General features: G+C 41.9%; 1 protein-coding gene across 3 annotated transcripts in view; it reads right to left on the bottom strand.

Moving 5' to 3' along the window:
- The window catches only part of LOC117368313 (dual specificity testis-specific protein kinase 1-like), a 174,495-nt gene that overhangs the window by 42,375 nt on the left and 116,262 nt on the right, over positions 1-15,858 (bottom strand). For all 3 annotated transcript variants that reach the window (XM_033961852.1, XM_033961851.1, XM_033961853.1), the window contains one exon: positions 10,473-10,622. In XM_033961852.1, coding sequence (XP_033817743.1) covers positions 10,473-10,622 — 150 coding nt within the window. The remainder of the gene's footprint in view (positions 1-10,472; positions 10,623-15,858) is intronic.

Here is a 15,858-nt window from a genome sequence, read left to right on the forward strand (position 1 = left end):
GGCCAATTTTACAACAGCGTTAGGGCATACCCAACCTGTTAAAAAATAGAAGCACGAAGCTGCTTTGGTGTGCCAAAACTTAGGTGTGATCACTTACATCAAATCAATGGCTGGTGTAAGTTGGAGTGCCTAAGTATATCATGTAGCACAGCGGTCTCAAACACGCGGGCCGCATGCGGCTCTCCAGGTGCTATTTTGCAGCCCGCAGTCTGGACACAATCAAAACAGCATTTCTCTTCCCCCTTCCCTTCCTTTTGGAGCAGCAGCGTGTCTGGCTGGTTCAGTCGATTGTTCCGTTCAAAGCCACGTGTTGGCAGCTCCTCGTGCTATCCACTCCTGTATCAGAAGCCTCTCTGACGTCACAACATCAGAGAGGCTTCAGACGCAGGTGCGGATCTCGCGAGGAGCCGCCACCCGCGGCTTTGAACAGAACGATCAACTGAGCTGGCCAGACACGCTGCTGCTCCACAAGGAAGAGAACAGAAGGGGAGGGGAAAGAGAAATGCTTCTGCTGCATAGGAAAGGGGGACCCTAGGGAAATGCTGCTGCTGCTGCTGCTGGAAAGGGAGAGGGAGGGAAAGGGGAAGAGAAATGCTGCTGCTGCTGCACAGGAAAGGGGGGAAGGGAAATGCTGCTTCTGTTGCTGCTGCTGCACCCAATTGGGGAAAGAGAGGGAAGGAAGGAGAAGGAAGACAAGGGAGAGGAGAAGAACAAGAGATGCCAAATTCATGGGAGGAAGGGAAGGAAAGGAGATATCAAACTATGGAGGGGGAGGGAGAGATGCCAGGGCATGGGGGAAGGGAAGAAGATAGATGCCAGACCAGGGGAAAGGAAGGAGGGAGAGAAAGGAAGGAAAGAGATGCCAGACCAAGGAAATAGGACGGAAGAAGAGAGAGATAGGAAGGGAAGGTAAGACATGGAAATGTAGATTTTGAAAAGAAAGCAGAAAAATTGAACATTAAGTTAATGCCAAAGATGGATGCAATATATAGATGTACAACTGACCTAAATTGGTAACAGAACCTATGAAGAGTGATCAAACTCAAATTTATAAAAATACTCAGAGATATTGAAACTCTATAAGGAAGGCTGAAAAACCTCCCTTGGGTGAAGAGTTCACCTTCCAGTCATTATTATTTTATAAAAAACTTTGATCACTAACTCCAAAAGGTAGTTTTTGATTCAATTCTAAAGTTTCACGTGTTTTTTCTTTTGCTGATAAACTTGAAAGTCACTGCATGGTATATATAATGCAATTTGCACTTAGCTTCAGCAGGATTTGCAGGGGTCCCAACGCGGCCCCGTTTCGTGGTCACTACTCGGGTCCCCTGAGGCAGGGAACGAAACGGGGCCACGTTGGGACTCCCCCAAATCCTGCTGAAGCTAAGTGCAAATTGCATTATATATACCATGCAGTGACTTTCAAGTTTATCAGCAAAAGAAAAAACACATGTGAAACGTTTGAATTGAGTCAAACACTACCTTTTGGAGTTAGTGATCAAAGTTTTTTTATAAAATAACAATGACTGGAAGGTGAACTCTTCACCCAAGGGAGGTTTTTCAGCCTTCCTTATAGAGTTTCAATATCTCTGAATATTTTTATAAATTCGAGTTTGATCACTCTCCATAGGTTCTGTTACCAATTTAGGTCAGTTGTACAACTATATATTGCTAGCCTTTTTCTGACCTTGGGCTTATACTTAATATCCCTGAATATACCATAGTAAATTAATAAAAGATGGATGCAAGGCAGAAAGTGAAGATGGAGAGAAAAACAGTCAAAGGACAAGAAGGCCCTGAAAACATAGTTGAAAGCACAGAAAAATAAAGTCACCAGACAACAAAGGTAGGGAAAATGATTTTATTTTCAATATAGTGATTGAAATGTGTCAGTTATGAGAAAGAAAAGATATTAAACTTTAAATGTGAGGGCTGCAGAAAAAATAGAGTACTTGGAGGGCCGCAGAAAAAATAGTCAATGTCTTATTAAAGAAATGACAATTTTGCATAAGGTAAAACTCTTTATAGTTTATATATCTTTCCTTTTAACTGTTAAAGGAAAGTTTTATAAACTATAAAGAGTTTTACCTCATGCAAAATTGTCATTTCTTTAATAAGGCATTAACTATTTTTTTCTGCGGCCCTCCAAGTACCTACAAATCCAAAATGTGGCCCCACAAAGGGTTTGAGTTTGAGACCACTGATGTAGCACAAGCAACTAATCATATTTTATAAGTTGTATATGTCATAAGGTATCTCACCCGTGATATACCCATGGTTAAGTTCCAGTTTCAGGTATGCACCAAACCTGTATATAAGTGCCTCTATTCTGTAAGCTTTGGTGCACAATTAGGGGCTGATTTTATAAACAGCGCCCAAATTGGTCAGCGCCTAAAACAATGGTTCCAGCTGCGTGCCAGTCACACTTAGGGGCTTATTTTCAAAAAGACAGACGTCCAAAAGATAGCATAAACCAGCACTTGGATGTCTGCTGTTAGTGATCATAACCTGCCGTTAAAATCATCTGTAGTACCTGAAGATTGGAGGGTGGCCAATGTTACGCCGATTTTTAAAAAGGGTTCCAGGGGAGATCTGGGAAATTATAGACCAGTAAGTCTGTCTTTAGTGCCAGCAAAATAGTGGAAACAATTATAAAAAATAGAATTGTGGAACACGTAGACAAACATGATTAAATGAGACAGAGTTAGCATGGGTTCAACCAAGGGAGATCTTACCTCACCAATTTGCTTGGCCTCTTTGAAGGTGTGAATAAACATGTGGATAAATGTGAGCTGGTTGATATAGTATATCTAGATTTTCAGAAAGCTTTTGACAAAGTTCTTCATGAGAGGCTCCTGAGAAAATTAAAGAGTCATGAGAAAGGAGGCAAAGTTCAGTTGTGGATTAGGAATTGGTTATCGGATAGAAAACAGAGGGTAGGGTTAAATGATCATTCTTCTCAATGGAGAAGAGTAAACAGTGGAGTGCCACAGGGATCTGCACAGGCCGGTGCTATTTAACTTATTTATAAATGATCTGGAAATTGGAATGAAGAGTGAGGTGATTAAATTTACAGTTGACACTAAACTGTTAAAGTTGTTAAAAACGCATATGTGGATTGTGAAACATTGGAGGCAGACCTTAGGAAATTGGAAGACTGGGTGTCCAAGAGCAGATGAAATTTAATGTGAACAAATGCAAAGTAATGCATATTGAGAAGAATAACCCAAATCACAGTTACCGGATGCTAGGGTCCACCTTGGGGGTTAGCACCCAAGAAAGGGATCTGGGTGTCATTACAATGAAACCTGTGCCCAATGTGCGGCAGCGGCCAAAAAAGCAAACAAAATGCTAGGAATTATTAAAAAAGGGATGGTTAACAAGACTAAAGATATTTTAATGCCTCTGTATCACTCCATGGTGTGACCTCTTCTGGAGTATTGTGTTCAATTCTGGTCTCCTTATCTCAGGAAAGATATAGTGGCACTAGAAAAGGTTCAAAGAAGAGCGACCAAGATGATAAAGGAGATGAACTCCTCTCACTAGAGGAAAGACTAAAAAGGTTAGGGCTCTTCAGCCTGGAAAAGAGAAGGCTGAGGGGAGATATGATCGAAGTTTACAAAATCTTGAGTGGAGTAGAATGTGTACAAATGGATCGATTTTTCATTCCGTCAAAATTTACAAAGACTAGGGGACACTCGATGAAACTGCAGGGAAATACTTTTAAAACCAATAGGAGAAAATATTTTTTCAGTCAGAGAATAGTTAAGATTTGGAATGCATTGCCAGAAGTTGTAGTAAAAAGCAAAAAAAACCTATTATTCAAAAAAAAATCTATAAAGCTAAAAATACCTCTGCATTATTTGCTATTCTAAAATCCATCACACCGGAGACTAAAAACAATAATTCTAATCTAAAATCCAATCTCAGAGCACAAGGTCTGGTGGACTACTTTTGTGAAAAAATTGCTACTATCCGAAAAACTTTTGACGTCAGCACGACAGGCGATTCCTTAGATAATTGCATTAATACTTCTATACCTACGTCTAAATGTATTAACTTTAAAATGCCATCTTTAAAAGAAATAGAAGGGACTTTTCAAAAAATCAATATAAAAGTTTCTCGTTTAGAAATTATTCTTCCGTTTTATTTGAAAAAATTTTTCTCCTGCTTCGGCCCTTTTATCCAGTCACTCATCAAAAATAGTTTTCTTACAGCCACCGTTCCCACCAATTGGAAAACTGCTATTGTTACTCCAATACTGAAAAATCATAAAGTCAGTCAGGATGATGCATCTAATTATCACCCAATTTCTAACTTACCTTTTCTGGCAAAGCTAATTGAAAAACTGGTCTTTGAACAACTCTCGGATTTTATCGAATCCTCAAATGCATTGCACCCTAACCAAACTGGTTTTCGCAAATGCCATAACACAGAATATTTGATGTTAGGTCTCATAACTAATATCCATTATTACTTAGACCACCATAAATCAGTTGCCCTTTTTTCTTTAGACTTATCTGCGGCTTTTGACACTATCGACCACGACCTCTTACTTAACCGGCTAGAATCTCTGGGTACTGGTGGTCAGGTCCTAAAATGGTTTATCTCTTTTCTTTCAAACCGTTCCTCTACTGTTAGATTTAAAGATGATTGTTCTAACTTTTATTCATCATCCTTCGGATTCTATTTTGTCTCCTCTCTTATTTAATATTTTCCTTTCTCCACTACTTACAATTTGTCAATCTTTGGGTTTTACTTCATTTTCTTATGCAGATGACATTCAGCTCCTTCACCCATTTGATCCGGAAAACGACGAAGAAATTACAACAATCAATACTAAATTGGATACGATAAAAAATTGGCTTAGCCTTAATAAATTATCACTAAATATACAAAAATATAAACCATGTTTTTCACTTGGAAAAAAGACTTAACGCTGAGATCTTCATTTGTACTTGATAATATTCCCCTAGAATCAGTACCTATGCTAAAAATTTTAGGAGTAATTATTGATGTTAATCTATCTTTTCATAACCACATTAGTCAAATAATTAAATCTTGTTTCTATAAACTATGTTTGATACGTTCTATCTCAACATTTCTAGAATCTAAATCCGTTAATATACTCATACACTCTATGATTATAACTAAACTCGATTATTGTAATTCTCTGTTAATCAGTATATCACAAAAAGAAAAAAGAAGGCTTCAGATAATCCAAAACACTGCAATAAAACTTATTCATAAAGCAAAAAAATATGCCCATGTTACACCACTATTAATCAATTCCCATTGGCTTCCTATCAGCCACCGTATTACCTTTAAGATATTATTCCTGGTATTCAAAATACTAACGTTCAATGAACCTCAATTTATGTCTAGAATGATCATTCCTTATTATGCCCCTCGTTCTCTTCGATCATCATCACTAGACCTATTAACTGCCCCTTCCTTGAAAATTGTGGGCACAAGAAGAGATGACATGTTTTCTGTTATAGCTCCACAATTGTGGAATTCATTGCCACTCTATATCAGAAAAGAAAAAGATCTTATTTCCTTTAAAAAAACTTCTAAAAACTTTCTTATTTAATGATGCTTTTAACAATTAAATTCTGAGACCTGTTAACTTAATCCAGAATTCAATTTTTCCCTTCCTCGTGTTCTTTCCTCTTTTATGTTTTTTTCTACCTGAGAGAATTGTAACTTTTCCCCTCCTATCCTCTTATATCATGTCTGTCCTTAATTCACATGTATGATGAAATTTGTTAAGTGTTATAAGTATATTAGCTCTTTACTTGTGTTTTAAAGCTGTTTGTCCTCTAAATTGTTGTTTTTTATAAAACTGTTCATCGCTTAGAAAGTTTGTATAGGCGATTCATCAAATGGTAATAAAACTTGAAACTTGACAAATTCCTGGAGGAAAAGTCCATAGTCTGTTATTAAGACATGGGGGAAGCCTCTGCTTGCCCTGGATCAGTAGCATGGAATATTGTTACTCCTTGGGTTTTGGCCAGGTACTAGTGACCTGGATTGGCCACCATGAGAATGGGCTACTAGGCTTGATGGACCATTGGTCTTACCCAGTAAGGCTATTCTTATGCCCAAGTGGACATTTTCAAAACAGACTTTCTAGATGTCTTTCTGGTTGTTTTGTCTCAAATGCATCCAAATCTTAAGGGGGCATGCTAGAGGCGTGTTTTGGGTAGGCTTAGGATTTCTTAGATGCAGGTATAATCAAACAAAATGTCCTGGGCTTTTTTTAGACAACACTGCACAACAAAGTTTTTGCTTCCTGAACACTGCTGGGTGTTTCTTATAGAATTTTGGGTGCTGATCATGAATATTACATCAAAAATTACCCATCACGTACCATTTCAGAGAAATCTTCAATTTTGTCGTGATTTTTTCTTATATTTGGATGCAAACAATTTTTTCTCCCATAAGTGTCTTATCAACAACGGTTTGTGCCGCCTGGGTATGTCCATGCATAAAATCTAGCCAGGTTGGAAGCTGTTTTATGGAAGATGACATCCTGGGCATGTCTGGGCAGGTCTGAACGAGCTTGCGCTGTCTCACCATGCTATAATGGTGGCTTCCATACACCGATCCTGCTCATTTGGTTAATATAGATAGTCCGTGTGTGTATATAGTATCAGTATAGTAAAGTATAGTAGTATAGTAGCTGTAGCAATATAACAGTAAGTAAGCTTGATGCTATAGACGTTTTGGTGTCGGGCAATATGTCTCGTCGGTGTCGTAACAGCCGCGACACATTCTGCTATATCTGTGGGGAATATACACTTACGCCTCAGAGACGTTCGATGACTGCCCTTGTAAAGAAAGCCTATCATCTGTATTTTGGCTGCAAAATAGGTGATCAAGACAAGCAATGGGCGCCTCACATTTGCTGTGCGACATGTGCTGTTAGTCTGAGAGCCTGGCTCAGAGGTACTCGAAAGACGATGCCATTTGCTGTTCCGATGATATGGCGAGAACAGAAAGACCATGTGACGGACTGTTATTTCTGTTTGACTAATGTGTCTGGTTTCTCTGCCAAAAACAAGAAGTCAATTGAATATCCTAATCTGCCTTCAGCAATGAGACCCATGCCACATGATGACAGTCTTCCAGTTCCGAAACCACCAGAGGATTGGACCTTAGACAAACCAGATGAAGAAACTGCAGTGCAGGGTTCTAACAGTGACATTGACCCGGATTTTGAACCATCCTCATCAGGCGATCCACATCTGATAACACAGTCCGAATTGAACGATTTGGTCAGAGATTTGGGTCTGTCAAAAGCAAAAGCTGAGCTGCTAGGTTCGAGACTGCAGGAATGGTGTTTGCTATCACCAGGTACGAAAATTTCTGTGTTTCGAGACCGGCATCATGATATAACCAAATTTTTTGCACAAGTCGACAGTCTCTGTTTCTGTTGTGACATTGAAGGATTGTTCTCGGTCTTTGGTTGTGATCACAACCCGGAAGAGTGGCGTCTTTTCATTGATTCGTCAATGTTAAGCCTGAAAGCTGTTCTGTTGCACAATGGCAACGTTTATCCTTCAGTACCTGTTGGCTATGCAGCACATATGAAAGAAACATATGAGAATATGGAAATGTTACTAAAGTATGTCCAGTATACCAGGTATAACTGGAATATCTGTGGAGACCTCAAAGTCGTTGCTCTGTTACTAGGACTGCAGCTTGGCTATACAAAGTACTGCTGTTTCATCTGCGAATGGGACAGCCGAGACAGAGAGTCGCACTATTCTAGAAAGAACTGGCCACTCCGTAAAAAGTTAGTTCCAGGACAGAAAAATGTAGCACATGAATCGCTTGTTGACCCGACAAAGATATTTTTGCCTCCTCTTCACATTAAACTGGGACTCATGAAGAATTTTGTGAAAGCAATGAACAAGGAAGGGGAAGGTTTTCGTTATTTAAGACAGATGTTCCCAAGAATAACTGATGCCAAGATCAAAGAGGGTATTTTTGTTGGCCCCCAGATCAGACATGTTATGAGTGACAAGCGATTTGAAGATCTGTTAGTTGGGCCGGAAAAAATTGGCTGGAAAGCCTTGAAAGACGTTGTTGACAATTTTCTGGGCAATTACAGAGCCCCAAACTACATTCAGCTGGTAGACAAACTTCTCAAAGCATACAAGAGAATGAAGTGCAATATGTCACTCAAGATTCATTTCCTCCATTCACACTTGGACTTCTTCCCCGCAAATCTCGGTGCTGTGAGTGACGAGCACGGTGAAAGGTTTCATCAAGACATAGCTACGATGGAGAAACGATACCAGGGCAATTGGAATCCGTCAATGCTTGCCGACTATTGTTGGATGCTACAACGTGATGCACCAGACACTGAATATAAAAGAAACTCGGGAGCAAAACACTTTTAATTCTGTTTCATTTAGTCGCTTGTGCGAAACGTAAACTTGACTATATATTTTATTGTCAGTAAACATAAAAATGTCTATTTCTCATAGTTCTTACGTGATGCAGTAAAACCAAAACCATATTTGAGCATACCAAGTTGGTACCTGTCATAATCACCAAAAACTTTTCAGGAATCAAGACTTAACCAAAAAATTGTTGTGCAGTGCAATTAGAACTAGAGCTGTTTTTAAAGCGTCTAAAAGCTAAAAAAGTGCCCAAACTGACCAGATGACCACTGGAGGATTAGGTCATGACCCCCCATACTCCCCCAGTGGTTACCAACCGCCTCCCACCACTCAAAGATATGAAAAATAACACCAGTATTTTCTAGCCTGTATGACAGATTCACATGGCTCACATACGAGGGGTGCTGAAAAGTTCTCAACCCAATCAACTTCCTAAATCTGATGTTATTTTGCCATTGTAGCTAAAAAAGAGTGTTATTTTGGTTTATTTTATTAGAGTTTGCAAATTGACAAAACTAACACTCAAATTATGCCCCATTAAAAGTCCCAGGCACTATAACTTGTTTATATTGTATGGTGAGCCCTCCAAAACCTACTGTGCCTATATAAAGATGACACCTGCAGGCATAAGGGCTATTGTTGTGGTGTACAGGTGGGTACAGTAAGTTTTGGGTGGGTTTTGGAGGGCTCACCATACAATATAAGCATGTTATAGTGACATCTGTACTTGGGACTTTTAATATGACATTCTCTGCAATAATCCTTGGAGTGCCCTTCTGCATTGCAGGAATGCTCAGCTGTCTGTGAACAGTTTGCTAAGACTGCTGACTGCCTGAGCATCCAAAAAGATTGATTTTGTGCATTTTTCATGTGTATATTTGAGAATGGCCAAAAAAAGATAAACGTACTAAGGACCAAAATGTCTTGCTGTTTTGAGAATGGATGTTTCATCCACTGGATTTTTGAACGTCTTTCCCATGACGCACAAACTCAGACTTAGACGTCCTATCGAAAATGTCCCTCTTAGGCACCATAAACAGAATCGCAGTTAGTGGTGCCTATGTAAAAAACTTAGGTGCCTGAAATGTAGGAAGGGCTTTAAAGGCCTACATTTCAGGTGCCTAAGTTTTTGAAGAATTGTGCTTAGCAGCTTCAGAGTCACACTCTGCCCATAGAAATGCCCACTTAGGCATTAGGTGCCACTAAGCGCCATGTGATAGGTGCCTATCTCTTATAGAATGTGTTTTTATAACAATTATTGAGGCTATTAAGGGCATTTTGCCAATTAAGTTAGGTGCCTTTCATAGAATCAGTTCTTTAGTGCCTTTTAGATTTGCCCTTTTTGTTTTTCCCCTTTTGTAGCAGTTGTGTCACACCTTTCTGTCATTCATTTTGCATTTGGTGTTAGTTTACCCTTTGTGTTGATCAGTACTGTTTTCTTACTGATTGTGTACCCTAACATAATGATACATGAATGTGAGGGCTAAAAATTTTGCAAATAATTAAATAAATACACCACTAGGTAAAGTGTAGGCAGGTACCTTAAGATGCATGTACACCTCTGAAACTTCAATGCACATGCATAGAGTTGTCTTTTGACCAAATTATGCCCCTGAGAACACTTCCTTCATGTAGACTCTGCGCCAACTCAAAATCAACTCTGGCAGATTCAGCTGCATAGTTCCCAACTAGTCCTTAACCACTTATCCAGCAGAGGAGGAAGATACCAAACTTTGCCTGAGATTAGCAAACTGGACTATTCTTAGTAGATGCAGTGAGAGGTCAAATCACGGGGAAGGTTTTGATTCGTATTCACTCACTCTTCTGCTTTGTATTTATTGGTATTATACATGCGCTTTGAGAAAAAGACAAATCATGACACCTAGGAACAGTAAAGGTAGAAACTAAAGCAACAAAGATACACTGCCATCTTGAGCTCCAGAAATTTTGGCCATATGACTGCAGCCTGCAGAATACTCTGTTCAAGTGCTCTGGGTTCACTACACTGAGATGGCATTATGACTACTAGTTTTTTAAGCTGCTGCTTCTAAAACATACCTTGGAGTTGAGATCCCGATGGTAAATATTCTTTGAGTGTAGGTATATCATTCCTCTTGTGATATCAGAAGCCAAGTCAATTTTTTCTTTCCAGCTGAGATTAATGTCTTTGCTGGCTAGAAGCTCTTCCAGACATCCCCCATTAACATACTAGAAAGTGTGACAAATTGGAGAAGTTAAGAAGAGAAACACATAAACATTTCCCATTCAATTACTTTTGTCTTGTGGAGATTTATGGACCTAAATATGTAGGGCAAATAGGGTTTCAGGTACCCTAGGCAAACCATTAGCCTTCCATCTTCTTCCTCCCCAAAATAGCTTTTAACTCACTAGCTTCATTTCGCCCCCTAAAGTTTGATCATTAAACTTAACAATTATGATCATTCCAACACCATTTCTCCCAAAGCAATCCTGTTAAATGTATAACTTATAAATATTATACTTTGTTTTGTGTATATATGCATAATTAAAATAGTTTCCAAAAGTAATTCACCCAGATAAATAGGCTATTTCAAAACAGCCCACCCTCCCTGATGGTTCTTTCAGTTTGCGGGGTTGCCAGGGCTTATTATTTTGCTTTGCCTGCAACTACTCTTTGCTGACCCCCACCTCCACAAGAAGCAGCTATTCTAAGCAATCACTAGATTCACTAAAGTTAGCGAATGTTGTTAAAACTGTTTCACAGGTTTAGCGACAATCGCTGCTAACCGGCCCGATTCACTAAACGGCCCACTGTGTGTTTTTCCCATCGATCGCCCATTTTCCGATCCAGCCATGTAAATTAGTAAAACCGCATGCAAAATAGCCAAGCGATTGATTCACTTACATTGCTTGGCTCTTTAACATCGGGTTTTACCGATCCTAAAACCCGATTGCTGTAGACATGTCGGTAACTGTGTTACCGACAGGTCTGCCTGGGTTCTCTTTTCCTTTTTTTTTTCTGATGGCACAGCTATTTTGTGTGTATTACACAAGCAAAATATCTGCCCATTAAAAAGATAAAAATATCCTCCACCGCTGGCAATGGCCCTCCCGAAAAATGACCCCGACAATGATGCATACCCCCCCCACCCGGAAGAAAAAGACCTCCCTCCACCTGAAGAAAAAAGCAGGAGGGATGCTCACTCCCTTATGCCCTGACGGCACCAGACCACTCCCTCTGTCCTCCCTGGTACCTTGGGAGCAGTACGAGTTCCTCCCACTCTCTCCTGCCCGGAAAGACCTCCCCACTCCTCCCCTGGAAGAAAAAGGCAGGAAGGATGCCCACTCCCTCCTGCCACTGGAGATCCCCTCCCCCTCCAGGCACCTGTGCCCCCGTACTTTGAGTTTGGGAGCAGGAGGTTCTGAAAACACCTCCTGCTCCTACTCCCTGATGACACTGGGCCTTAAGCCCCTCCCCGGTGCATCATGTAATGCATGGGGAGGGGTCTAAGGCCCTGATTGGTTCAGATGCCTTGGATTCCTCCCTTGGGAGTGGCCTGAGGTATCTGAGCCAATCATGGACTTCCTGAGGAAGGACCTGAGGAAGTCCCTGATTGGCCAAAAGAAATGGCCAATCAGAAAGTTCCTTAAACTCCTTCCTAAGGAAGTCCCTGATTGGCTTAGATGCCTCGGGCCCCGCCCAAGGGAGGGGCCTGAGGTTACTAAGCCAATCAGGGGCCCCTCCCCATACATCACATGATGCAGCAGCCAAATGCCCAGTGTTGTCGAGGAAGGAGCCTAAAGAAGTCCCTGAATGGCCATTTATTTTGGCCAATCAGGGTCTTCCCTAGGCTCCTTCCTAAGGAAATCCCTGATTGGCTCAGAAGCCTCAGGTCCCTCCCAAGGGAGGAGCCAGAGGCATCTGAGCCAATCAGAGCCTTAGGCCCCTCTCCATGCATCACATGATGCACCAGGGAGGGGCATAAGGCCCACATTGCAGACAGTGGCTGGCGGAGGAGTGGGAGGGACCCGTACTGCTCCCAAGGTACCGGTGAGGAAGGGGCTGATGGAGGGGGCCGCCATTGGCAGGAGGGATTGGGCATCCGTCCTGCCATATTTCATTTTGGTGGGGGAGCGTCCGGTGGCAGGAGGGAGTGGGCATCCCTCCTGCCATTTTTTCTTGGTTTGAGTGGTGGTGGAGGAGGAGCGTTCGGTGGCAGAAGGGCATGGGCATCCCTTCTGCCATTTTTTCTTGGTTCCGGGGAGAAGGAGCAGGGGCGTCTGGTGGCAGGGAGTGGACATTCCTCCTGCCATTTTTTTTCCTTTGGTTCGGGGGGTGCCGGTGGCTCAGGGGTGCTGGCAAGGGGGGCATGGCATGGCACAGAAGCCCTAACAGCAGTGACAGGAGGCTGCTTTACCTGTCACTGCTGTTAAGGCTGTGCACATATCTCAATCGCTCACTGACTGAGTGGCTATCCTTAGTGAATCTAGCCCTTAATCTGTTTAATGGTAAGCTGGCCCTGTAAATATGCATACACTAGAAAAGAAGAGCGAATGAACATATAGATTGAGGTATTCAAATATCTCAAAAGGTATAAAAAGCAAACATTTTTCAATGTAAAGAACGTTTTAAAACATAAGATTATTGTATGAGGTTACAAAAAATAGATTCAACATTTAGACAGGAGGAAAGCACAGCTGGAGCAGGCAGCTGAAGGACGGCTGGGAAGGAAGCCTGTCCTTCCAGCCCAGCAGGATACAGCACAAAGCAGTTCCCCACGGAGACTACATACTATGAGATGGAAGAACTAGCTGAAGGCAGTGCTGAGCCATTTACAGAGATCCAGCATGAGGAGTGTCCAATGGATTACGTTGAGGATTTTGTTTTGCCTGACCTGGTTGAGGAACAGATGGTCTGTGAAAAGGCTGCAAAGCCAAAACATTTATTTGGACTGAAGTTTTCTTTTTGATATTTTTGTACAATTCCTGCCTGAGTGTTTGTGCTGGTAACATTGAGGGGTGTGTCCAGCCACCCAGGGAACCGAGATACAAAAGCTGCATTTTGGTTTGGAGTTTTTTTCCTGTTTGGAGCAGTGTGGTCACTGCTCAAGACTTTGCTGAAGGTGACAGAAGTAAAACCAAAGCCTGTCTTTGGGGAGGGTGGTTAACACCTGTGGTGTACAGGCTATTTCCCCCAGCCTACTTGGGAACCTGGCTCTACCCAAGCAGTGCCATAGCAAGAGCCAGTGTTTGTGGCTTGAAAATAAGTGTTTTGTTTTGGATACTGTTTGTAACTAAGGAAGGAACTGTTCTTGTTAGGCCAGCTGAATTGGGCCAGAAGAAAAGTTTTTGTTTTTTTGAATGTTGAATTTGATTCACTGCACTGTTTGTGCCTGGAAGTTTCTTTTTGTGCTTGAGAGACTGTGTGCTATTGCTGCCTGAGAACTGTTACCTGCTTCTAAATTGTTCCTCTGTACTTGCCCCCACGAGAACGTTGCTGTACTGCTGGCCCGGACAATCTTAAGCCATGCCCCCTGAGTGATGTCACTCAGGGGAGGGAGGTGAAAAAGGCCATCTCGGCACCGGAGGCATTTGGATAATGAAGTTGTTCTTCCAAAATAGACAAAAAGTTTTTGGGTTTAAAAACTCAGATCTTTCATAAGAACATAAGAATTGCCGCTGCTGGGTCAGACCAGTGGTCCATCATGCCCAGCAGTCCGCTCAAGCAGCAGCCCTCTGGTCAAAGATCAATGCCCTAACTGAGACTAGCCCTATCAGCATACGTCCTTGTTCAGCAGGAACTTGTCTAACTTTGTCTTGAATCCCTGGAGAGTGTTTTCCCCTATGACAGACTCCAGAAGAGTGTTCCAGTTTTCCACCACTCTCTGGGTGAAGAAGAACTTCCTTACGTTTGTACGGAATCTATCCCCTTTCAACTTTAGAGAGTGCCCTCTCGTTCTCCCTACCTTGGCAAGGGTGAACAACCTGTCCTTATCTACTGAATCTATCAGTACCTTAAATGTTTCAATCATGTCCCCTCTCAATCTCCTCTGTTCGAGGGAGAAGAGGCCCAGTTTCTCTAATCTTTCGCTGTATGGCAGCTCCTCCAACCCCTTAACCATCTTAGTCGCTCTTCTCTGGACTCTTTTGAGTAGCACTATGTCCTTCTTCATGTACGGCAACCAGTGCTGGACGCAGTACTCCAGGTGAGGGCGCACCATGGCCCGGTACAACGGCATGATAACCTTCTCTGATCTGTTTGTGATCCCCTTCTTTATCATTCCTAGCATTCTGTTCGCCCTTTTCGCTGCCGCCACACATTACATGGACGGCTTCATCGACTTGTCGATCAGAACTCCTAAGTCCCTTTCCTGGGAGGTCTCTCCAAATACCGGTCCAGACATCCTGCATTCGTGCATGAGATTTTTGTTACCGATATGCATCACTTTACACTTGTCCATATCGATGCCCATTCCTCGAGCCTGATTATGTTACGTTGCAGATCTTCACAATCCCCCTGCGTCTTCACTACTCTGAATAACTTCGTATCATCCGCAAATTTAATCACCTTGCTCGTCGTACCTATGTCCAGATCGTTTATAAAGATGTTGAAGAGCACGGATCCAAGCACCGAGCCCTGCGGCACCCCACTGGTGACGCTCTTCCAGTCCAAGTATTATCCATTTACCCTCCACTCTCCGTTTCCTATGCTCCAGCCAGTTTTTATTCCACGTGAGTATTTCACCCTCGATTTCATGGTTTGCAATTTTCCGAAGTAGTCGTTCATGCGGAACCTTGTCGAACGCCTTCTGAAAGTCCAGATATACAATGTCGACCAGGTTGCCCTTATCTTGCCTTTTCACTCCCTTGAAGACGTGCAGCAAGTTTGTCGAACAAGATCTGCCTTTGCTGAAACCATGCTGGCTGGTTCTCATCAGACCGTGTCCGTCAAGGTGATTAATGATGCGGTCCTTTATCAGCGCCTCTACCATCTTTCCCGGTACCAAGGTCAGATTCACTGGTCTGTAGTTTCCCGGGTCTCCCCTTGAACCTTTTTTGAAGATCGGCGTAACATTCACCACTTTCCAGTTCTCTGGAATCTTTCCCATTTTGATCGACAGATTAGTTGAAGTAGTTCCTTGATGACCCTCGGATGGATGCCATCTAATCCCGGGGATTTATTGCTCTTGAGCCTGCATACCTCTTCTAAACTGACCGTTAACCCTGTCAGTTTCCTATTTTCACTTCCAGCATATAGCCTGATGGGTTCCGGTATGCTGTGCGTATCCTTTTCAGTAAATACAGACGATGTTTCATGTGAGACTCAAAAGCGAAGAAGACAATTCTTGATATTAAAACCTGGAGTTTTGCTTATAGGGGGTACGTTTTATTTAAGATACCCTTGTAAATGTGTAGTTAAATATAAATCCTTGACATATGTATTTTTTGAACCTATACACTTAAC

Source organism: Geotrypetes seraphini, chromosome 10 (genome assembly GCF_902459505.1).
Source record: "Geotrypetes seraphini chromosome 10, aGeoSer1.1, whole genome shotgun sequence".
NCBI classification, from domain to species: domain Eukaryota; kingdom Metazoa; phylum Chordata; class Amphibia; order Gymnophiona; family Dermophiidae; genus Geotrypetes; species Geotrypetes seraphini.